The 22,974-nt window shown below is 48.3% G+C and overlaps 2 protein-coding genes across 8 annotated transcripts; one reads left to right on the forward strand and one right to left on the reverse strand.

The window, feature by feature from the left end:
• Positions 1 to 400: 400 nt before the first annotated feature.
• RHNO1 (RAD9-HUS1-RAD1 interacting nuclear orphan 1) lies at positions 401 to 8,663 on the reverse strand. 2 transcript variants are annotated; one of them, XM_032349122.1, is made up of 3 exons: positions 8,556 to 8,663; positions 3,573 to 3,782; positions 401 to 1,808 (listed from the first exon to the last, which is right to left on the reverse strand). In XM_032349122.1, exons 2-3 carry the CDS (start codon positions 3,696 to 3,698, stop codon positions 1,209 to 1,211), a joined length of 726 nt encoding a protein of 241 aa, XP_032205013.1. In that variant the 5' UTR covers positions 3,699 to 3,782; positions 8,556 to 8,663; the 3' UTR covers positions 401 to 1,208. The 2 variants fall into 2 exon arrangements, with proteins under 2 accessions (XP_032205013.1, XP_032205012.1); XM_032349121.1 differs by having other exon boundaries at positions 409 to 1,808; positions 3,531 to 3,782.
• FOXM1 (forkhead box M1) lies at positions 8,650 to 22,461 on the forward strand. 6 transcript variants are annotated; one of them, XM_032349105.1, is made up of 9 exons: positions 8,650 to 8,924; positions 11,576 to 12,148; positions 12,727 to 12,872; positions 15,340 to 15,531; positions 16,275 to 16,403; positions 17,079 to 17,123; positions 17,764 to 17,836; positions 18,024 to 18,199; positions 20,451 to 22,461. In XM_032349105.1, exons 2-9 carry the CDS (start codon positions 11,623 to 11,625, stop codon positions 21,471 to 21,473), a joined length of 2,310 nt encoding a protein of 769 aa, XP_032204996.1. In that variant the 5' UTR covers positions 8,650 to 8,924; positions 11,576 to 11,622; the 3' UTR covers positions 21,474 to 22,461. The 6 variants fall into 6 exon arrangements, with proteins under 6 accessions (XP_032204996.1, XP_032204997.1, XP_032204998.1 ...); XM_032349106.1 differs by having other exon boundaries at positions 17,767 to 17,836; XM_032349107.1 differs by having other exon boundaries at positions 11,576 to 12,124.
• Positions 22,462 to 22,974: the final 513 nt, after the last annotated feature.

The raw sequence follows: 22,974 nt of genomic DNA on the forward strand, positions 1-22,974 counted from the left end.
TGATCTTCAAACATCCATATCCCACGAGATTCCCTATCCAAATATGTACTCTCATTTCCAATAAATCTTGTCGCCACTTCCTTTCTCACCACCAATGTACGTATTATTGTAAGCCCTACAAAACACCCTGGCACAAGTTACTGCATGTTGTCTTTCTTTATAGCATTCGGAGGTCAGCTGTTTCCACACTGGTTTGCCTTTCTAAGAGGCACAGAAGTTGGCACAAGCTGGGAGAGCAGAGCATCCCTTTGATGTGTCAGCCTCCGCTCTCTGGGGGACCCTAAACACAGTTGATTATGGGGGCTTCAGAGTCCCATCTGTGAAATAAACAGAATAATCCCTGCTTGTTTAGCTCCGGCTAAACCAGACAGAGTAGGTGCTTAAAACTGAACAGATGCAGTTGAAAGAGATGTTATCTGTATTGGTGAAAGGGCAACGGACTGGGTGGACGTGCTCTTGTCACAGTAAGTAGTCTTCTCTGAGAAGTTTCCATATTTAATTACATACATTTCAAGAAATCATTTTCCCATCCTATTTGATATTTACAGATTAGTTTGGATGCAAATAAAAAAACCAAAATACGGCAAACCTAAGCAACTTATCTACATCCCCTTTATGACCCCTGACCCCATTGTATTCAGTTAGGGCTTGCTGCCTTTCCTCACCTTGGCCTTTGAGCAGAGGAGCAAGGTTGCAGAGGGGACAGCTCAGCTACAAAGTTGCAGAGTTTGCTTTAATGTTTCCCTACCCATCATATCATAAAGGAAGCTGCTGCTGAGCCTGACACAGAGATTGTACTCAAAAATGTGGAATGAATTAGTTTGAATGAGGTGATTAGAGGATTAATTAGTGGTTTTTAAAAAACAATGAAGACAGACCTTTTGTGGAGAAGGCAGTATTGCTGAGTGATTGGTAATCAGAAGCAGGGGTCTCTAAAACCTTTCTGCAACCATTTATTTACATACATTTTAAATAGTTACAAGATACTTTAAAATTTTAAACAGTTAATGTAAAAAAAAAATGAACTGTTTCTGACACTAAAAACTTTCTAGGGAAAGATATTTTAAAAAGCAAATCTGGGAATTGAATTCCCTTATGACTCCAAAATTCTGGTTAAGACATCTTTTTTCTATTGAGGTTATTGGTTTTATTTCCGTTTTATTCTCCTAATGTACTCTCCTGCGAGCCAGAAAAGTACTTTAGCAACTTCATGAAAATTTCTCAAGACTGCTGGAGTCTGAGGAATCCAGTGAGTTCTTCACAAGGAACTGGTTTTTGTTCAGCTTCCCTCTCTCCCTGAGGTAAGTAAACAAGTGGCGTCGTCTCCTCCATGTGACCTTGATCCCATACTTCTCTTCAGGGGTGTCTTTAACTAGAACAGGCCCAGCCTCTGGGCTCTTGGGAGTACTAGTGTGGAAGGAGCCGCTCAGAAGGCTACGTTCCCTCTGATCGGGGGAAACGGGCCCCTCCTTCACAAACGATGACTCTGGGGTCTGGATATCAGGTGGAATGAATACGTAAGGTAAGTTTTGAAGCACGTGTGCTGACACTTCCCCACAGCTTTGAGGACTGAGCATTGGAACTAAGGACCTTCCAGAAATGCGCTTTTCTGACTGACCAGGGCATTCCCTGGCCAAGGGCATCCCAAGTGCGGCTGAACCGGAGGAAGGCAGCGGACTCTCAAATGTTAGATGTGGGAACTTGGAGGTGGTGGATTTTCGACTTGAATGTCTTGCCTGGTTTTGATGATGACGCTTCTGGTTCACTGGGAACCAGCCTTCTGCTGTCGTATCAAACTGAGGTGATACCTTAAGGATCAAAAACAAAAACCAAAAAGAAGTGAGGCAAGCCAGCTATCAAGTAGGAACCTGAGGGTGGAAACTATACTAAAGGACCAGAATTCTAAATGGGGGCCCACTATAGTAATGGCCACAGAACAAAATATCCCTCTAAAAGGATACTAAAATAAAGGGATATGAGCTTTGGGCAAGTAATTCGATCTCTCTGGCTTTCCGCTTCCTTGTGTTTAAGAAAAGGGACAATGCCTCCTTTACTTTATAGCACCACAACTTGTTTAACAATCTTTAAACTTTGAGGGTAGAGACCAGCAATCTTCCTCACCTTTGATGCCCAGAACCTGGCAGAGTGCCTGGCACGAAGAAGGCCCCCAGTGGAGTGAATGCTGAGTTCAAGAATAGGGAATGAGATCATGTTTGGGAAGCAGCTAGCATTAAGACCTGACACATGGGGGTGCCTCGGTGGCTCAGTGGGTTAAGGCTCGGCCTTCGGCGCAGGTCATGATCTCAGTGTCCTAGGACTGAGCCCCCATCAGGCTCTCTTCTCAGTGGAGAGCCTGCTTCTCTGCATAAACTTAAAAAAAATAAACTTAAAAAAAAAAAACAAAACCCACACAACTCTTCTTTAAAAAAAAACAACAGGGTGCCTGGGTGGCTCAGTGGGTTAAGCCGCTGCCTTCGGCTCAGGTCATGATCTCAGGGTCCTGGGATCGAGTCCCACATCGGGCTCTCTGCTCAGCAGGGAGCCTGCTTCCCTTCCTCTCTCTCTGCCTGGCTCTCTACCTACTTGTGATCTCTCTCTGTCTAATTAATTAATTAATTAATTAAAACAAAACAAAACAAAAAAAACAACCAAAAAAAAAACACCCAACACATGAAGAGTTCTCTAAATGTTCACTCCTCACCCACGGGATTCTAACATTTCAGTTTCTTCTACAATTCTGAAGCAAATATTTGTTTCTTCCAAGCAATCCTGAACAAGCTATATTTATTAAGCACTCTTAAGTGAAGTTTATGCTTTTGTCTGGCCCTCTGGCTATACTACTGCCCTGACAGTAGCTGTATTCTCTTCCTAGAGCCTTGAAATATGTCAAAATATGTCATGTCAAAATATGACATGTCATTTCTGTGGGTTTTTTCCCAGGTTTACTCTATTAAACTGTAAATACCATACCTAGTTAAATAGTTTACCTCTCAAGTGAAGCTTGAGGAACAATCTCATTTTTTTATCATTCTGCCATTTATCTGGCTGCTTCAGTGACCTACTGGGTAATGAAACTTTTATACTGAACTCTTTAAGAAGAATGTGGAGGGAAAGACTCCTACTCCAAGCAGCTTTTGCCTCAGCGTGAACTTAGAAAATATACAGGGCACCAGGGTGGCTCAGTGGATTGAGCCTCTGCCTTTGGCTCAGGTCATGGTCGTAGGGTCCTGGGATTAAGCCCCTTGTCAGGCTCTCTACTTAGTGGGGACCCTGCTTCCCCTATTCCCTCTCTCTGCCTGCCTCTCTGCCTACTTGTGATCTCTCTCTCTGTCAAATAAATAAACAAAATCTTTAAAAAGAAAAGAAAAAGGAAAAGAAAATATACAAAGATGGCTGATAACAAAAAGAATACATTGCCTCCTTATCCCAGCCCCCAGGAACCTTTGGAGGCCCTGGCTTAAGGGGCAGAAGTGGCAGCATTCTGAAAAGCCTAACCAAGCAAAAGTCAAAGTAAGAATCCCATGGCCTACCCAGGAAGTGATGGTGTTATGGTCAATGGGCTTGCTGGGCACCTGTCTCGTGTGCGTGATGGTAAGCTGGGGAGAGCCATAGTGGTGTTTGGGGCCCTCCAGTGGTGGTTCTTGGAATAGCAGCTGGCCTTTCTGGGAACGCTGGCGGCGTTTTTTTCTGGGAGGCATCAATAGGTGAATGAAGAGCAGTTAGTAACCGCATGATGCTGGTTGTAGTCAGATCGGAGTTCAGGCTCCGATTCCAACCCATGCCTGCAGAGGGGGAAAAAACAAAAGGTGGGAGACAATTCTGAGGATTACGTCCCCAGCTCTTGCTCATCCTCTGTCAACCAGTTCTACTATCAATTACCACCCCTACCTCCACACTGCAGGGAGCACAGCTTCCTATCCCTACGACCACCAGAGTAAAAACACAGGAGTTCCCGTTCAACAACGTTCATTCAGTGCACACTGATCCAGCATGTGTTGGATGCCATGCTGGGTGTTGGGAATTTAAAGATGCATAACCATTGATTCTACGATCATTTATCAAGTGCCAAGTGCTTGTAGGGACACAAAGGTAAGATTGTGCCTGTCTTCAAAGAACTGAGAGGCTAGCAGAGAGAGACAGAAGATTATGATAAAGAATGCTTCCACGTACTGCGGGGGAGGCCTTCTACAGAGGGTAATACGTGACCTAGTAGAGAAGGGCTAGGGAAAGCCTCCAGGCTGAGGAACAGCACATACAGAGGCCCGGAGACAAGACCGTGAATTCAAGGTATCATAGACTCCATGAAGCAGGACACAGCATATGCAAAGTCAGATGCAAAACCTCAGAGGCTGGACCCGTGTCAGGGTCAAGTCAGAAGAAGCAGGTGTGGGGTGCCGGGGAGTTGCTCAGATGGTTAGGTGGCTGCCTTCGGCTCAGGTCATGATCTCCAGGTCCTGGGATCGAACCCCACATCCGGCTCTCAGAGGGGACCCTGTTTCTCCTTCTGCCTCTGCCTCTCCCCCTGCTTGTGTGCTCTCTTTGTCTCTCTCTCTCTCTCTCAACTGAATAAATAAAATCTTAAAAAAAAAAAAAAAAAAAGAAAAGAAAAGAAAAAGAAAAAGCAGGTGTGCCATACGTGTTTGGACTCTAGCCTAAGTAGTCGCTGAGGATTTTCAAGCAGAACGATGTGATCACACTTGGTTTGTTTTTTTTTAACTTTCTCTTCAGATAATTTTGAACATACAAAAAAGGAGGATGAATACTATGAGCCCCCATGTACCCATCACCCAGCTGCAACGATCATCAACCCATAGCCATCTGGATCCATCACACCCTTCATCCACTTCCTCTACTCCGGTATTATGAAGATGATATTGCCAACCATTATATCATCTCCATTAATTTTATATATATATGTATGTGTATATATTTATTCCTTAATATTATCAAATATCCAGGGATGTCTGGGTAGCTCAGTGGGTTAAGCTTCTACCTTTGGCTCAGGTCATGACCCCAGGGTCCTGGGATCAAGTCCCACATAGGGCTCCATGCTCAGCAGGGAGCCTGCTTCTTCCTCTGCCTGCCACTCCCCCTGCTTGTGCTCTCTTTGACAAATTAAAATATGTATTATCAAATACCTAGACCTGTTCAAATTTTCAATTGTTTCATAAATGTCATAATTAGTTGTTTTTGTCTTTTAGACAGGTCATCCTGGCAACAGTGTGGAAGGAGAGGGAGTACTGTGGAAGTAGGGGGTCAGGTTTTAGGAGGTTACTTAAGTGAGAAATGATCAGGCCTGAATCTGGGCTATGTCAGTGGAAATGGGGACTAGACACAGAAGCAGGATCAACAGGCCTATGGAGTAATAAAAAGTCTGAAAAAAGTGGCCAGATCTAGTAACCAGATCGACTTTAGTAAGAGCTTCATCAGTGGAAGCGTGGGAGAGAAGTCTGCATGCAACAGAGAGTTGCATGGGAGGTGCAGCTGAGCATCTAGCAAAGTCCCCCAACAGGGCAGATGGGTCCCACCACACATTCATGACTCATTCAGTCAGTCAACAATAAAAAGTAACATAGTCTTATGTTACTTATGTCACTAGGCAGCGGACATACAGGTAAAGGAAAAAGAAAGGACAAAACTCAGGAACTAACATTTTTAGGGAGAACACAGGTAATACACCCAGCTGTTTGTTCATTCAGCCATTCAACCAACACTTACTGAGTGCCGACAGTGCTAGGCCCTGTTCCTGGGGCTGGAAATATAAACCAGAGAACAAAATGAAATCCCTGCCCTCATGGTGCTTACATCCTAGCTGGGAAGTGTCTATGGAGAAAAACCAAACAGGATAAGGGGTTGACCCAACTCAGTGTTCTATTAGACAGGGTTGTCAGGGAGGGCGACTGAAAAAGTGATATTTGTGCAAAGACCTGAAATGAAGAAAGGAGAGAAGAGGAGAACCAGTTCAAGTGACACAGGGCTTCACAGGCAAGGTGAAGGACTCTGGACTTAATTATTCTTGGTGTGACAGGAAGCCACGGCAAGGCTCTGGACAGGGAAGCGACATTTATATTTTACAATGATAGCTTCAGACAGTCTGTAAGAACAGGTGGGTTGGGAGAGCAGGCGTGGAGAAAGGAAGCAGGGTGCCCGGTTAAAGTGCTGCTGCAGGAGTCCCGTGGAGAGAGGACAGCAATAGCAATGACTCCAGTCAAAGTGTTGACATTAGCCAGCCTCCAATAGACCTGACATTGCTCGGCAGTAATCTTACTATGTTTCCTTCATCAACTCATTATCTGAAGATTATCTTAAGATATTTCCACTTTTGGGGCGCCTGGGTGGCTCAGTGGGTTAGAGCCTCTGCCTTCGGCTCAGGTCATGATCCCAGGGTCCTGGGATCGAGCCCCGCGTCGGGCTCTCTGCTCCATGGGGAGCCTGCTTCCTCCCTTCTCTCTGCCTGCCTCTCTGCCTACTTGTGATCTCTGTCTGTCAAATAAATAAGTAAAATCTTTAAAAAAAAAAAAAAAAAGATATTTCCACTTTCTTAAAACCTTAAAACTCCCCATCCCTCTTAACAAATGACCTTACTTCCTGCTCCACAAAGAATGCAAGAGACACCAAAGAAAATACTCTCACTTTCCAGATACCGAACATACAAACCTATATATGTCTGCATCCATTCTCTTCATGCCACAGTCGCAGGTCAGTCCTGTTTGCTCTCTAAAACCTTTCTGTCTGGCTGTGTTTTGGAGCTCTTCTTACTTTACACACCTTTCATAGGCAATTATCGGCTCACAACTACAAGTGGATGACTTAAGTATTTATACGCTCAGCTTAGAATTCTCTACACTCAGTACCCACATACCCACTGCCTACTTGACACCAACTAGCTGTCTCAAATACAGCTGAAATTCAACTTATTTATATATTTTAAATTTTCCAGTTGACTCTAAATATCTTTTTTTCCTTTTTAAGGTTTTATTTTTTTACTTATTTGACAGAGAGAGAGAAAGCACACAAGCATCGGGAGAGGTTGCAGACTCCCTGCTGAGCAGGGAGTCAGATGAAGGGATCGATCCTGTACCCCAGGATCAAGACCCAAGCCAAAGGCAGACACTTAACAAAGCCACCCAGGTGCCCTCAAACTCAACAAATTTATAGATTTTATTTCTTTATTTGACAGTGGAGATCACAAGTAGGCAGAGAGACAGGCGGGGGGGGGGGTGGTATAAGAGGGGGTGGGAACAGGCTCCCTGCTGAGCAGAGGGCCCAATGTCGGGCTCAATTCCTGGACCCTGAGATCACAACCTGAGCAGAAGGCAGAGGCTTAACCCACTGAGCCACCCAGGTGCCCCATAACTCAATATATTTAAAACTGAATTAATTATCATCTCCCCTGCACCCGCTCCACAGGTGATTATCTTCCAAGGCCCTTGCTCGGGGTATGGTATTATCATTCATCTAGTTACGCAGCCAGAAACCTTGACTTGTCCCACCTCTGTCCCCATCCAACATCATCAAGCCCTGACAATCTTACCTCTTAAGCATGTCTTCAATAATGCCCCTTTCGCCTCTCACTCATTGCTCTTTCTCTCCCCACCACCTTTGAAGTTCCAACAGTCCTGATCTGGAGTACTGCAGTAGCCTAAACGGGTCTACCCTAATCCACTCCAGCACCCCCTGCAGGGGAAGCTTTTAAAAATGCAAATCTGATCTTGACTCACAGCTTAAAATTTCTGATTTCTGGATAAGGCCCAAACTCCCTCAGTTATGGCTAAGATTCTATTTCCTCTAGCTCCAGCTTCGTCTCACACCACACTCTGTTCAGGTCTCTCAGCCCTGGCTCCTGCGCTATTCTTCAGTCTTTGTACACCCCCAATTTTCTTCCTGCCACACAGCCTTTGCACACCATCTCAGAAAAGCCTTTCCTGACCTACCGAAGGCAAAATCTTATCGTAGATACTCAGTCATCAATGACCTCTCTAATTTATCCCTTCACAGCTATAATTCTCCTCTTGCTTAATTCGATTCTTCAAAAATGGCTGTTGTCTCCTCTCTTCCCGTCAGACTGTATACGGGGTAAGGAAAGAACCTCCCCTACTACCACTGTTATCCTAGCTGGGCCTGGCACATAGTAGGTGCTCAACAAAATGTGTCGACCAAGTTAATCAAGTATTATCATGGAGTGGAGTTTTCTTTAAGATGGAGGAAGCTTAAACAAGATGACACGCCGGTTGACTAGTCGAGGCGGCCAGACGATTGTTCGTCGGCAGGGCAAGGAGTCGTTTCCCCCCAGGAGGGAAGTCAAACCCGGGAGGCTTTGAAAGGGCCGGAGGAGGACCACGAGAGAGGCGGGAAGAGCGGCGCCGGGGGGCGGGCGCAGGACAGCGACCCGGAACGCGCGAGGGAGCGCAGGCTGAGGGCCCCGGCCCGGGCAGCGCCGTCTCCCCGCCGCCCCCGCCGGCCCGGCCGCCCCCCGCCGCGGGGGCCCCTCCTGCGCCCTCCAGGCCGCCCCCGGCCGCCCCCCTCCCCACGAGCCGGCCGCCTGCCCGCCTTACCCGCCCGGCGGCGTCCCGGCCGCCGCTCCCCTGGGCCGCAGCGGCTTTCGAGCCCGGAACGCTGAGACAAGGACGGCCGCCGATTGGCGACGCTCCGTCACGTGACCGCAACGCTCCGCCGGCGCCAATTTCAAACAGCGGAACAAACTGAAAGCTCCGGTGCCCGACCCCACCCCCGGCCTCCTGGCCCGGGACCCCTCCCCTCCCGGGATCCCCCGGGATTCCCCACCCCTCCCGCACCGCCGGGGACCCGGCCGGCCTGGCGCGAGTCCCTGTCCGGGCCCCTGGCTCGGCCCCCAGGTTGGAGGAGCCCGGAGCCCGCCCTCAGAGCCACAGCCCAGCAGCAGCGGCGGCGGCTGCAGACGGGAGGTGAGCGGGGCGGGGGGGGCTGGGGGGGCGCGGAGGAATGGAGTCGGAGCCGGGGCCCGGGCAGAGGCAAGGGAGCCCGGGCTCGGGCGTCGAGGTCAGGGGGTCTAGCGGCAGGGCGGGGGACCGGAGTGGAGGTTTGGGGCCCCACGGGAAGGAGGGCTGGGAGAGGGTGCAAACTTTTTCTGCCTCCAACCTCCTGGCCTTGTCCTTGCTTCTTCCTCACAACACCTCTTGGCCTTCCCTGGAAGTTTGACCTCTGCGTCCTGCCCATAACCTCGGGGCTGCTGTTGCTGCTGGCCTACTTTTCTAGGCCGGCCGTGGCTGGCGTGAAGATTGAGCTTATTCTGCATTAAGTCAAAGACAAAACTGTCCACACCCTCCGCTCCTCCCAAGCGCTCTCACCACTGAGCAGCACTGCCTCCACCCATCCTTTTCCAGGGCCCTTCTCCCGGTTCCTGAGAACCTGCAAGGTTTCCCTGGTCAGGATGGGCAGTGGTGTCAGAGGGGTCACTCTGAAGTCCCCTAGCTTAGATTAAAGAGTTGGACATGATAGGAAGAGACTGGTCAGAGAGTTGAAAACAAAATTAAGCCTTAGACCCGGAAGATACCTTTTGGGGATGGGGAAGGAATAATAGTATTTCCTCATTGGTGGGCGAGGGAGGAAGGGAGGGAGGGAGGCAAGCCCAAAGAGACCGGAGGTAGAAATAAAACAGATTTGAAAGTAGAGGAAACCTAGTTATAAAGGAAAGGGAGGGGGCGAGTGGAGAGAGCCTGTGAACTCAAAGCAGGTGGCAAATGTCATTGGGCTGTGACAGACATTTTTAGGGAGATACTGGATTTCCTAACACAGCCCATTTTTCTGTCAAAGTACCTTTAAAGAGGATTACATGATTTTACAGGATGGCAGAGTATTCTGTGTGTCTATTAAAATCAACAAACACAAAAAAATTTTTTTAAGATTTTATTTATTTGAGAGAGAGAGCAGGAGAGCAGGGTGAGGAGTAGAGGGAGAAGCAGACTCCCCCGCTGAGCAGGGAACCCAATGTGGGGCTTGATCCCAGGACCCCTGGATCATAACCTGAGCTGAAGGCAGATGCTTAAGTGACTGAGCCACCCAGGCGCCCAATAAACACATTTTTTTTATTTTTTCATTTTTATTTTTTTATTTTTAATTAATTATTTTTTAAATTTTATTTGACAGACAGAGATCACAAGTAGGCAGAGAGGTAGAGAGAGAGGGGGAAGCAGGCTCCCTGCCAAGCAGAGAGCCCAATGCGGGGCTCGATCCCAGGACCCTGGGATCATGACCTGAGCCGAAGGCAGAGGCTTTAACCCACTGAGCCACCCAGGCGCCCCAACACATTTTTTTAAAAAGATAAAACTATTGGGACGCCTGAGTGGCTCAGTTGGTTGAGCGGCTGCCTTCGGCTAGGGTCGTGATCCCGGCGTCCTGGAATCGAGTCCCACATCGGGCTCCTTGCTCGGTGGGGAGCCTGCTTCTCCCTCTGCCTCTGCCTGCCATTCTGTCTGCCTGTGCTCGCTCTCTCCCCCTCTCTCTCTCTCTGATAAATAAATAAAATCTTAAAAAAAAAAAAGATAAAACTATTTTCCTTAACATGACAAAGCCAACTTAGCATATTGATGACAGCACATTCTGTTGGCCGAGAGATAGGGAATGCAGTCTTGGTTCTGGAAGAGAAATCAAGCAATCGGGTGACATGCTTAGAAAGTTAAAATATGAATAAGCACATGCAAGTACTAAAATGTCACTATAGAAATATTTTGCAAATTGTGAAAGAAAAGTGTACTCTTGCTTTTACCAGCAAGGATAATAGCCTGTGAGATGAATAGCACCATGGGCCTCATTGAATAGAGCAGTTTCTGTTTTCTTCTGAGGTCTTGTGAAGTGGGAGGCAATGGCAAGGGAGCAGTAGTGCACTCTGCCTTTCTCCTCTGATCCTATGGACACATCCTTTTATTTATAGACTGAGATGACATAAAAATATACAGGCTTTTTCAATCCTAAAATACATTATGGGATTAGAGTTTGGTCCTCAAATTGCCAAATGTCCTCCTATTCCAGCATCCCTGTCCCTAGAGTCACTGAAAGTGATCTGTACTATAATAAACAATCATAAAAATTTCCACATTTTTGTAACTGTCCCATTCATTTCTGTAGCCAGACATTCTTTTTTTTTTTTTTAATATTTTTATTTATTTATTTGAGAGAGAGAGAGCATGAGCAAGGAGAAGGTCAGAGGGAGAAGCAGACTCCCCGTAGAACTGGGAGTCGATGTGGGACTCGATCCCAGGACTCCAGGATGATGACCCAAGCCGAAGGCAGCTGCCCAACCAACTAAGCCACCCAGGCGCCCCTGTAGCCAGACATTCTTAAGCTTCGGGAAGACCTTTGGTCATTTTGACCTCCGTTCAACCCTGCTTTCCCCTTTTGAAATGCTTCAGTTTTAGCTTTCTTTTGTCATAGAATTCATCTCCTTATTGTTTGAGGTCTTTACAGAGGCCCAGGGATCATTAACCTGGGCCTGTGGGCTCATGCTTTTGGTCATGGAAAGAGGAATGCCTCTCTCTAGCAGTACCTCCTTCTCAGCCTAACAGATTTCTGACATCCTGCTGTTCCTTGCACTTTCCAGGGCCCGTGCTTGTGATTCTCAATGGAGAGTGAAAGCACAGATTCATAATGAAAACAAGCCCCCGTCGGCCACTGATTCTCAAAAGACGGAGGCTGCCCGTTCCTGTTCAAAATGCCCAAGGTGAAACATCAGGAGAGGAACCTAAGAGGCCCCCTGCCCAACAAGAGCCTGGTCAAGCACAGGCCTCCAAGGAGGCGGCAGAGTCCAACTCCTGCAAGTTTCCAGCTGGGATCAAGATCATTAACCACCCCACCATGCCCAACACCCAAGTGGTGGCCGTCCCTAACAATGCCAATATCCAGAGCATCATCACAGCATTGACCGCCAAAGGAAAAGAGAGTGGCAGCAGTGGGCCCAACAAGTTCATCCTCATCAGCTGTGGGGGAGCCCCCACTCACCCTCCAGGACCCCAGCCTCAAGCCCAAACCAGCAATGATCCCAAGAGGACAGAAGTGGTCACCGAGACCCTGGGACCAAAGCCTGCAGCTAGGGATGTGAATCTTCCTAGACCACCTGGAGCCCTTCCCGGGCAGAGATGGGAGAGCTGTGGTATGTGGTCTGCAAGGCAAAGGGGTGAGGAGCCCCGCCTTTCCTCTCTGGTAGCAAGGACTGCAGTCCGTCACATTGGTACTTAACAGATAGGCACCTAGCCTGAACCAGGGGAAAGTCTTGTCTTTCTTCATCCCAAATCCTTGACCCAGATCCTTTGGGCACCATCGAAACTGCCCAAATTATAATTTAGCATTTCTCTTATTTTTCTTTATATTAGGAAAGGATTTGTTTTTTGTTTTTTTGGTTTTTTGGGGTTTTTTTGCTGTTCTCTTCCCCGTTGACCATATAAGGAAATAGGAATCTTTCTCCATTTTAATAAAGGAGAAAATGGAAGCATGAGGAGGAAAAGTGACTTTGCACAAATACTAACGCTTTGGTAAAGTTGCCTTGACTGATCTCTCAGGCTCAGTGTGGCTCCTGAATTTCTCCTGAGATCTGTAATGGGGCAGAGTACCTGAGGACCACAATAGATACAGCACGTGTTCCCTGTCCCTACGGGTAGAGGTTTGGAGAGATGCTCCCTACCCACCAATTTTTATGGGCCTGCCAGGCACAGGGATCAGGCAGCTAAGTGGCATCTTGGGTTGTTTACTCTCTAGCTGGTGGCGAGGCGGCAGGCTGCATTCTCGACAACAGCTTGACCAACATCCAGTGGCTTGGAAAGATGAGTTCTGACGGGCTGGGTTCCAGCAGCATCAAGCAAGAGATGGAGGAAAAGGAGAATCGTCACCTGGAACAGAATCAGGTAAAGGTGACTTCTCACTAGGGAAGTCGGGGACAGGGCAGGGCACTTCTAAGAAGGGAAATGGATCAAGTGACCTGTAGAGCAGAATTTCCAAGCTCTGGTATTAGCCCTTCGATTAGCGCTATTCTGCATAACATTTGAGCTACCTTTGTGCCTGTCATCTTTTTGGCCCCATCTGTGACATTTCCTTGAGGGCGGCTGTTCCTGGCTCACTGTGTATTCCATGAACACTAAGTTTAGTCTCTGCGCTTAGCAGGTACTGGGTAGATATTCGGGAAATGATGAAGTTGAAATCTTTCCTTAGTTGGGAGAAACTGAGCTTTAAAGAGGCAGCCCAACAATATGGAAGGAATAGAGGATTTTTAACAAGACAGTCCTATTAGGGATGCCTGGATGGCTAAGTCAAGCGTTGCCTTCGGCTCAGGTCATGATCTCAGGGTTCTGGGATCGAGCCCCACATCGGGCTAGCTGCTCCACGGGAAGCCTGTTCTCCCTCTCCCACTCCCCCGCTTGTGTTCCCTGTCTCGCTGTGTCTATGTCAAAAAAATAAAAATCTTTTAAAATAGAAGATAGTTCTATTAGAAGATACATTAATAGCAAATAAAGTTGTTAGATGTGCATTTTATTCATTTATTTATTTATTTATTTATTTTAAGATTTTATTTATTTATTTGACAGACAGAGATCACAAGCAGGCCGAGGCAGGCAGAGAGAGAGGAAGGGAAGCAGGCTCCCCGCCGAGCAGAGAGCCCGATGCAGGACCCGATCCCAGGACCCTGAGATCACGACCCGAGCCGAAGGCAGCGGCCTAACCCACTGAGCCACCCAGGCGCCCATAGATGTGCATTTTAAATAGTCTGGCAAGCAGATTCAATTTGACCCAACTATGCGGCCTGGTGGTGTTTTTTACCGTATTGCTGCATATGCCCTTAAATCTATCATTCCACAGCCTTTAAAAGTGACAATTTACATGAATGTGTGCATAAGTAAAACTTAAAACTTGTGCACTTTCTAAAGTTAGAGCTCAGGTTTTAAATTATTTTTTTTTAAGATTTTTTTTTTTTAAGGGGCACCTGGGTGGCTCAGTGGGTTAAGCCGCTGCCTTCGGCTCAGGTCATGATCTCAGGGTCCTGGGATCGAGTCCCGCATCGGGCTCTCTGCTTGGCAGGGAGCCTGCTTCCTCCTCTCTCTCTCTCTACCTGCCTCTCTGCCTACTTGTGATCTCTCTCTGTCAAATAAATAAATAAAATCTTTAAAAAAAAGAAAAAAGAAAAAAGATTTTTTTTTAAGATTTACTTATTTTTTTATTTGATGGAGAGAGAAATCACAAGTAGGCATAGAGGCAGGCAGAGAGAGGGAGTGGGTAACAGGCTACCTGCTGAGCAGAGAGCCTGATGCAGGGCTCTATCCCAGGACCCTGAGATCATGATCTGAGCCGAAGGCAGAGGCTTAACCCACTGAGCCACCCAGGCACCCCTATTTTTTTGAAAAAGATTTATTCATCTATTTATTCCAGAGAGAGTGAGAGATTAGGCGAGCGGAGGGGCGAGGCGGGGGCAGAGGAAGAGAGACAATCTCAAGCTATCTCCAAGCTTAGTGCCAAGCCCAACCCGGAACTCGATCCCATGACCCTGAGATCATGACCTAAGCTGAAACCAAGAGTCAGAGGCTCAACTGACGGGGCCGCCCAGACAGCCCAGAGCTCAGTTTTTTCAACTGTGACTGATCAGCTCTTTGCCTAAGACTTAGCCAAATGTATGCTTTGCAGACATTTGTCCATCCTATATTCCTAAAAATATCTCATACAAACCCCAAAAAGACATGGGTTTATTCACATCCCATCGGTAGTAGAGAGCAGATGAAGATGTTGGTCTCTTGACTCCCAAGTCTGAAAAATGAGCATGATTTTAGGATAAGATCAATGCTCGAAGAATCCTGATGTACAGGCACCTGGGTGGCTCAGTCGTTAGGCATCTGCCTTTGGTTCGGTCATGATCCTGGGGTCCTGGGATCGAGCCCTGCGTCTAACTCCCTGCCCGGTGGGAAGCCTGCTTCTCTCTCTCCCGCTCCCCCTGCTTGTGCTCCCTCTCTCACTGTCTCTCTCTGTCAAATAAATGAATAAAATCTTAAAAAAAAAAATTCCTCATGTACACCCAAACTTTCTTGAGAGGTTTCCACTAGCAGACTGGACCTCCACTTATTATGGGACAACATATTCAACAAAATAAACAATGACACAGAAGTGGCTCCACATTGTCCAGGGACTGGACTAGATCATTGCTAAGCTTCCTGATCCTAAAATTTTATTCTATGGAATAGTTGTCTCAGATGAGTAGGTTTCTAGCACAATTCCATCAGTTAAAAGGTTTCTCTAGGGGGTGTTATTTGAGGGGGCTCCAGGAAGGTCTTATGAACTCTTCCATGTCATTTCTTTTTCTCCTTGTCTTTGGCATCTCGTAACCCACAGGTCGAGGAGCCCCCGGGAGCATCCACATCCTGGCAGGACTCTGTGTCTGAGCGGCCACCATACTCTTACATGGCCATGATACAGTTCGCCATCAATAGCACCGAGAGGAAGCGCATGACCTTGAAAGACATCTATACTTGGATCGAGGACCACTTCCCCTATTTCAAACACATCGCCAAGCCAGGCTGGAAGGTACATAACCCGTAGCGACAGTTTGTCCAGCAGTTTGTCCACACAGGTGTGCGGCCTTGTGTCCAGTGCTCTGAGGAACAGTTCAATGCCGAGAAAGCTGGAACTGTAAACAAGTGTATGTTTCTCAGATGTGACTTGAACGGCAGCTGGAGTGACTAAGTAGCTTTACGAAAAGACCTTAATGAAAAAAAAAAAATGCTGTCCATGACCCAAGATTCACCTCCTCTAATGTCACATGTCTTCTCCAGGAGGCAGAGATTCTCTCTTCATTGTACCTGTGGGGACACTGAGGTCCCTTGGAGTTGCTGTCACTCATACTAACTGACAGGGCCACAGCATTGGGCTTCTGACAGGCAGAAAACCCAGCTCCAAGCAAGGGTTTTCTTTTGTTTTGTTTCCTCCGTGGTAGAACTCTTCACACTCTTACCTCAATGAAATTTCCTGGTTTCTTAGTTTCTTCACTTCACGTGCCACTGATTGCTTCGCAGCCTCGGTCCTCTTTCCTAGCCGCTGATACCTATCCGGGTCTTTTCTTTTACTATTAGCCATTGGATTGATGGCTTGATGGCCCGGCTTGGCAGCTCCTCGGTGTGGAACAGCAGGGAGAGAGCTCCACTAGGCAAGACCGTGAGGACGAGGAGGACACTGCTGGCTACAACGGGGGAGGCCTGAGGCTGATGTCCCCTCGGGGACGACTCTGAAGCTAAAGTAGCTAACTAGTAGTTGTCTTTCTGTCCTTGCAGAACTCCATCCGCCACAACCTTTCTCTCCATGACATGTTTGTTCGGGAGACGTCTGCCAATGGCAAGGTCTCCTTCTGGACTATCCACCCCAGTGCCAATCGCTACTTGACGTTGGACCAGGTGTTTAAGGTGAGTATCCTGGTTCCCTCTAAATAGGCCAGAATTGGTCGTCCTAGGATCCATCTCAAAAGGAAACAAGTTGTCCTTGTGATGCCCTTACCTGGCCAGGGCAGACTTAGAAGCCAGACAGCCCAGAGACAAACTACATAAAACTAGCCGAATTAAATACAGTTGACATACACCAAATGACACACTTCTAGGCTATACCAGGCCTTGGGGAGGGCTGCTCTGATCCAAATAGATGACTTCCCCTGGCAGTGTTTCCCGAACTGCTTTGTGGATAAGAATTGCCCGGGCTTGCTTGTTAAAACAGAGTGTCCCAGGCCCTGATCGTGGGGCTTCTGACTCAGTGGGTCTGGGATGGGACCAGGTATATGCATTTTTATCAAGCCTTTCAGGTGATTCCTACAGAGAAAGTCTAGAAACCTTGCATTGAAAGAGCCCTTCTTCAGCCTGGAGACCAGAAACCAGCCACCAGAACACCTTTTCAGAAGTGATTGTTTGGGGATTTCAGAGTCCCCACAAGGCAGCTTGCAAGCTATCCCTGTTCCCCTGGGCTGGCACATTGTCCCCTGGGACCCTCAGCATCCAACAGGACTAGCTGTTTTTCCCAACCTGGGCAGACTGACCACGCTGGTGGTAACTTCATCTCATTTCTCTCCCACAATGCCTGACCGCCACCAGCCACTGGACCCAGGGTCTCCACAATCGCCTGAGCACTTGGAATCAGTAAGATTCTTCTCCTCCCGGCTCGGGGCTTGGCCTTGTTTTCCTTTCACCGCGCAGCATGGCTTTAGTGGACAGGGGAAGGGAGCCTATGTGGCTTGTGTGACTGCCAGCCCTAAGCACAGAGCACCCTGAGCTCCTGGGAGTAAGGAAATTGACGGCCGCCACCTCATGCCCCCGTTCCTCCCAGCTCCTGCCCACTTCTCCTCCCCCCAGCAATGGGCACAATGAAGGTCATGGAGCAGAGCACAGTGTGGCAAGAGGACGTGCCACAGGCTTTGTGCAAGACGGCAACCTCAAGTGCATGGTGTAGGCCTGGCAGGCAGCAGTTATCCCTCTTCCTTTCCTACCTGGCTTTTCTCTGCCACTAGTAGAGCTCCATGCTTTAGCATCCCCTGGGGGTGGCAAGGACACATGGATGAGTTGGTAGGATCGTCCTGCCATGGTAGGTCTGTGTGCCATCCACCTGTTCCCACTAACCAGGCTCTGGAGACAGTGCTCACTTGCATCCACCCCAGACCGGCCTTTTCTTTCTGGGCTGTCGGTTAGCTCAGTGCACAGTACCGGAGCAGCTGGCGGGTTCTCCTGCCCTCTCCCCCTGCCTCATTAACCCAGGTTTCTTTCTCTCCCTCTCTGCCACAAGCAGCAGCAGAAACGACCCAATCCTGAACTCCGCCGGAACGTGACCATCAAAACTGAACTCCCACTGGGCGCACGTTAGTATGGGACAGTGGGCATCAGGCTAGTCCTTGCTCTGGGGGCATATTTTAAAGACAACCAGGCTACGGGAGTCTGTGGCCAAGCTCAAAGGGCGCTGAGTCCAGAGAATGAGAGAGAGCTCCTGGGATTGAGAAGGGCGGTATTCCTGGACCCCTGCTCCTGATCTCTCCCATGTCCTCCTAGGGCGGAAGATGAAGCCGCTGCTCCCACGGGTCAGCTCGTACCTGGTACCCATCCAGTTCCCAGTGAACCAGTCACTGGTGCTGCAGCCCTCGGTCAAGGTGCCACTGCCCCTAGCAGCTTCCCTCATGAGCTCAGAGCTTGCCCGCCACAGCAAGCGAGTCCGTATCGCCCCCAAGGTGAGTGGCTTCCGTTTTGCTCTGAGGAGACACTCCAGTCCATTAAAAGTGTTGAACCTATAGTTTGCAAGCACTCTGCTAAGTGTTCCGGGAGAAGCTTATAAATCTAGTTGGGTAGAACAAGGCGTTTCCCTTTGTATGACAAAGGAGAATTCAAGAGCATTGTAAGAGCTAAAGAAGAACTTGGATTATGGTATAAGTGATGTCAGAAGCCCATAGACACCTGATGAGTTTATTAGAACTACCTTTGGGTAAGCAAACATGTGTGGCAATAGCATTCTGATGGGCAGTGCCGTGGAGGCAGGAGATGCCAGTTTATACCTAGTAACGGTAGAGCAATTGGGTCAGTCTAGCTCCGGAGGTTCTCAGCCTCCATATTGTTGACATTCAGGACTGGATAATTCTTTGTTGGGGATGGACAAGTAAGGTCCTACCCACTGAGGGATCTTTTAGCAGCATCCCTTCTCTCTCCCCACTACATGCCAGGAGCCTCCCCTGGTGTGACAATTAAAACATGTCCAGACATTGCCACATGTCCCCTAGAGGATGAGAGGGTGGGGATAGCACCCCTTGGTTGAGCATCAGTGACCTATTTGGGGGAGAAAGTGAGGAGAGTTAAGTGAAGACCATCTCGTGATGAGCTACCAAGTTTGGACTCTGTAGAGAAGGGTTTGTGAGCGAAAGCCGACTGGTAACAAAGCAGAGAAAAGGGCCCCCTTGCCTCCTCCTCTGAGATGGAAAGAGCATGGGCTCTAGAGTTTAGAGAGACTTGGGTTTGCTTTATTTTTTTTTTAATTGAAAAAATATTTTTTAAATATACATAAAATTATACATATACATACCACCATATGTAATTTTACCTAAATGTATCCATGTGACTATAGCCCATATACTGTTTTCGTTTTATTTATAGTCTTTTTTTTCCCCTTTTCTTCTTTCTGCCTCCCCTCCCCAACCTTCACTCATATCCCCCTGGTGCCTGTGATACCCGTTGCTGACCGCATAGTGTGCTTGCTTTTGTCATATGTCCTCGCTCTTCGCGTACTATAGGTACACACACAGCCATAATCACTTTATATATGTACATACGACACCCAGAACCTTCAAAATGGGATCACGCTACACTTTCCTGCCACAGAGAGTCTTCCAAGTTACTTGACATTGGCTCTAATTCATTGATTCTTAATAGTCACATAATAATCCACCGTGTGCCTAGGCCATAAATTTTCTAGCATTCCACTTTTATGGGTACATTTTGTTTCTGGCTTTTTTGTCCTATGAACAACAACAGCAATAAATGTCTTTGTAGGTACCTTTCTTACAAGGGCTTTTATTTCTGTGGGCTAGAAAACCAGACAAGAGATTGCCCAGGGGAAATGTGTTTTCCATTTTATTAAATCTTAATAGATCTGGTTTCCAAAAAAAATACGACAATTTACATTTCTACCAGCAATATGTGACAAGATCTGTATCTTTGTCAGCAATTGATATTAATAGTCTTTTACATATTTGCCCATTTGCTATGTGTAAATGATATCTCCTTGTTTCATTTTATCTCTCTTTGCTTATCAGTAAGTGCCAGTACCTTCTCCTTATGTTGGGTCACTTAGAATGGTTCACCACGAGGTTGTTATGTTGAGGCATGGCCCATTTTTCTAGGGGATTTTGATAATAATGTGTGAAAGTTCTTTGTTATTAAAATATTAACCTCTGTCCTTGGTGCTGAAGTTGGTTTTTGTTTTTTTTTTTTTAACTTTCGTTGTTTATCTCTTGGTTTATGGAATCTCTTGCCACAGTAAAAGATTTTAAGTTTTTATATAGTCAACTATGTCTCTCTTCTCTTTTACAGCTTCTGGGTTTCCAGTCTTGCTTAAGAAGTTCGCCCCCCACCCTCAGATTGTACATGTAGTCTCCTAGATTCTCTTTCAGGATTCGTATGGTTTTAATTTTTCTGTTGAAGTCTTTGTATATGGTATGGAACAGGCATCCAATTTTATGGTCTCTCAGCTGCATACTAATTGTACCAACGCCATATTTAAACAACATTCTACCTTTGACCCCCAGAATTGAACTATGCCCTTCATCATATATTCTCATATTTCATAATTTGTAAGACTTTAAAAAGACCAAAAAGAGGACCAGTACCAGCATGTGGCTTATTTTAGTCATGATCTTGTGTCCCGCCTGGTGACTGGGGTGAGTGTCAAAGCCTGGAGAGCTCCCTCTCACCACACACCTGCTTTCCTTTCAGGTGCTGCTAGCCGAGGAAGGGGTGGCCCCTCTGCCCACCACAGGGCCTGTGCAAGAAGACAAGCTCCTGCTTGGAGAAGGGCTGTCTCCTCTGCTTCCAATTCAGTCCATCAAGGAGGAAGAACCCCAGCCTGGGGAAGAAATGCTGCCCTTGGGAAGACCCATCAAAGTAGAGAGCCCACCCTTGGAGGAGTGGCCCTCGCCATACCCGTCTGTCAAAGAGGAATCGTCTCACTCCTGGGAGGGCTCGTCCCACTCTCCCACTCCAAGGTCCAAGAAGTCCTACGGTGGGCTCAAGTCCCCAGCCCGGTGTGTCTCGGAAATGCTCGTGATTAAACGAAGGGAGGGGAGGGAGATGAGCCGGTCTCGAAGGAAACAGCACCTTCTGCCTCCTTGTCTGGACGAGCCCGAGCTGCTCTTCGAGGGCCCTGGGGCTTCCCAGCGAGCCACAGAGCTCCCTTTGCCCGCAGAGTCCTCTGAGCCTGCCTCCCAGCTTGGCTACTCCCAGGAGGAGGGAGGACCTTTCAAGACACCCATTAAGGAGATGCTGCCCATCTCCTCCACCCCAAGCAAATCTGTCCTCCCCGTGACCCCTGAATCCTGGAGGCTCACACCCCCAGCCAAAGTAGGGGGGCTAGACTTCAGCCCAGTACAAGCCACACAGGCTGCCTTTTGCCCCCTGCCTGATTCCCTGGGGCTGACGGATTTTAGCACCACCCCGCTGAAAAGTATCCCCCTCTTTGACTCACCCCGAGAGCTCCTCAATTCGGAGCCTTTTGACCTCACTGCTGACCCCTTCAGCACCTCTTCTCCCTCAGATATGGAAGTCCCCAAGCCTGACTCCCCTGGGCCAGAGGTGACCAGCCTTGTAGCCAACCGTTCTCTGACAGAAGGCCTGGTTCTGGACACAATGAATGACAGCCTCAGCAAGATCCTGCTGGACATCAGCTTTCCTGGCCTGGAGGAAGATCCTCTGGGCCCTGACAGCGTCAACTGGGCTCAGTTCATTCCTGAGCTGCGGTAGAGGTCTGGCCTTACCCTTGCTGCCCAAGCTGTCCACACTTCCAGGAGCTCATGTGGCTGGGCCATCCAAGCCTCATCTGGAGTGATAATAACAGGCAGGGACCATCCACTCCTCTAATTCCACTTTGCCTGGTCACACCATGGCCACTACTGAGCCCTCTGGAGGCAGCGAGGCCCTGGTGACTGGTCACTGTGCCACCAATGCTCCCCCAGAGAATCCAGTTCCTCACTCCCTGCTAGGAACTGAAAGGTGGGAAGAGCAAAAACAAGGGTGAAAAAAGATTAGGAAACCCCCCAGACTGTTTACACCTGAGCCCAGCAGTCTCCCACCTTCCCTGCTCCTTGCAGCGTGGCCCTTGTAAATAGTATATATTCTCCAAATTATCCTCTAATTATAAATGTAAGCTTATTTCCTTAGATCATTATCTAGAGACTGCCAGAAAGTGGGTGGGATGACAAGGGATTTCAGTTTGCTTCTGTTCCTTGCTTTTAATTCCTAGAGAAGGGAGGACATGCCATGCACGGTTTCTTCCAGGCCCAGGAGACCTGCCTCAAGGACCCTTTACTGTAGACACCCAGACAAGCAGATCTGCTTCCTAGGGTCTCTCTTATTGCCCATCCCTCCCACCTTCCCATGTTTCCAAGTCCGCTTTCCTGCAAGAAGAAATCCTGATAAAAAGGTCTTTTGTTGGGTCAGGAGTTGAATTGGGGGTGGGGGAGTGGATGCATCTGAAGCAAAGAATGGGTGCCCAGATGTGCTCCCATGAGACGTTTCTCTGATAATGTCCCTAATCATGCCAGAGAGACTAGCCATTGCCAAGAACTTGGCCCAAGGCTTGAGAAGACTGAAAGCGCCCTGCCCTGCCTAGCTTCCTTAGCTCACACCTCGGCTTTGCTACGAGCCACCCTAGGCCCCAGCTGACCTCATGCATGTGAGCCAGCTCAAGAACACTACCATGACTGTCAATAAAATCCAGGGTGGAAGTGTGGTTTCTGTGGTGTGTCGGTGTCTGGTCCCTGAAGCGTAGGGAGGGGTTGGAGGAGACTGGGAGACGATGGAGATGGTGGTGACAGGGAAGAGGTAAGGCCCACAGCCAGCATGAAGTGTGAGGAGGAAAGCACTGCCTGCCCAGGCACACATCCTTCCTAGCACAGAACCTGGCAGATTTCCCGGACTGGTCCTGCATGTCCAGCGTCTTCAGCATCTCTGAACCTGATGGTTAATTGGCCCTTTAGTGTTCCCTGTAAGGAAAGGCCTACAGAGGGGCAGGGTCCTCCCCTCCCGGAGCAGTAGGGAAGAATGGGCAGAGATATAGGTGCCTTAGGACCACTTCTACCCCAATCCAGGACGTGGGAGCCAGTCTGCCCTGCTTTTTTCTTCCTGCCCTCCTAGACAAGTCCCTCCCCAGAAGCTCCTCTGGTCACCATCTTTTGCTAAAAATGTAGGAGTCCTATCCGCCTGCCTGTCTCACCTGAAAGCAGCCTGGGCCCAAGGGACTGAT

Source organism: Mustela erminea, chromosome 6, assembly GCF_009829155.1.
Source record: "Mustela erminea isolate mMusErm1 chromosome 6, mMusErm1.Pri, whole genome shotgun sequence".
NCBI classification, from domain to species: domain Eukaryota; kingdom Metazoa; phylum Chordata; class Mammalia; order Carnivora; family Mustelidae; genus Mustela; species Mustela erminea.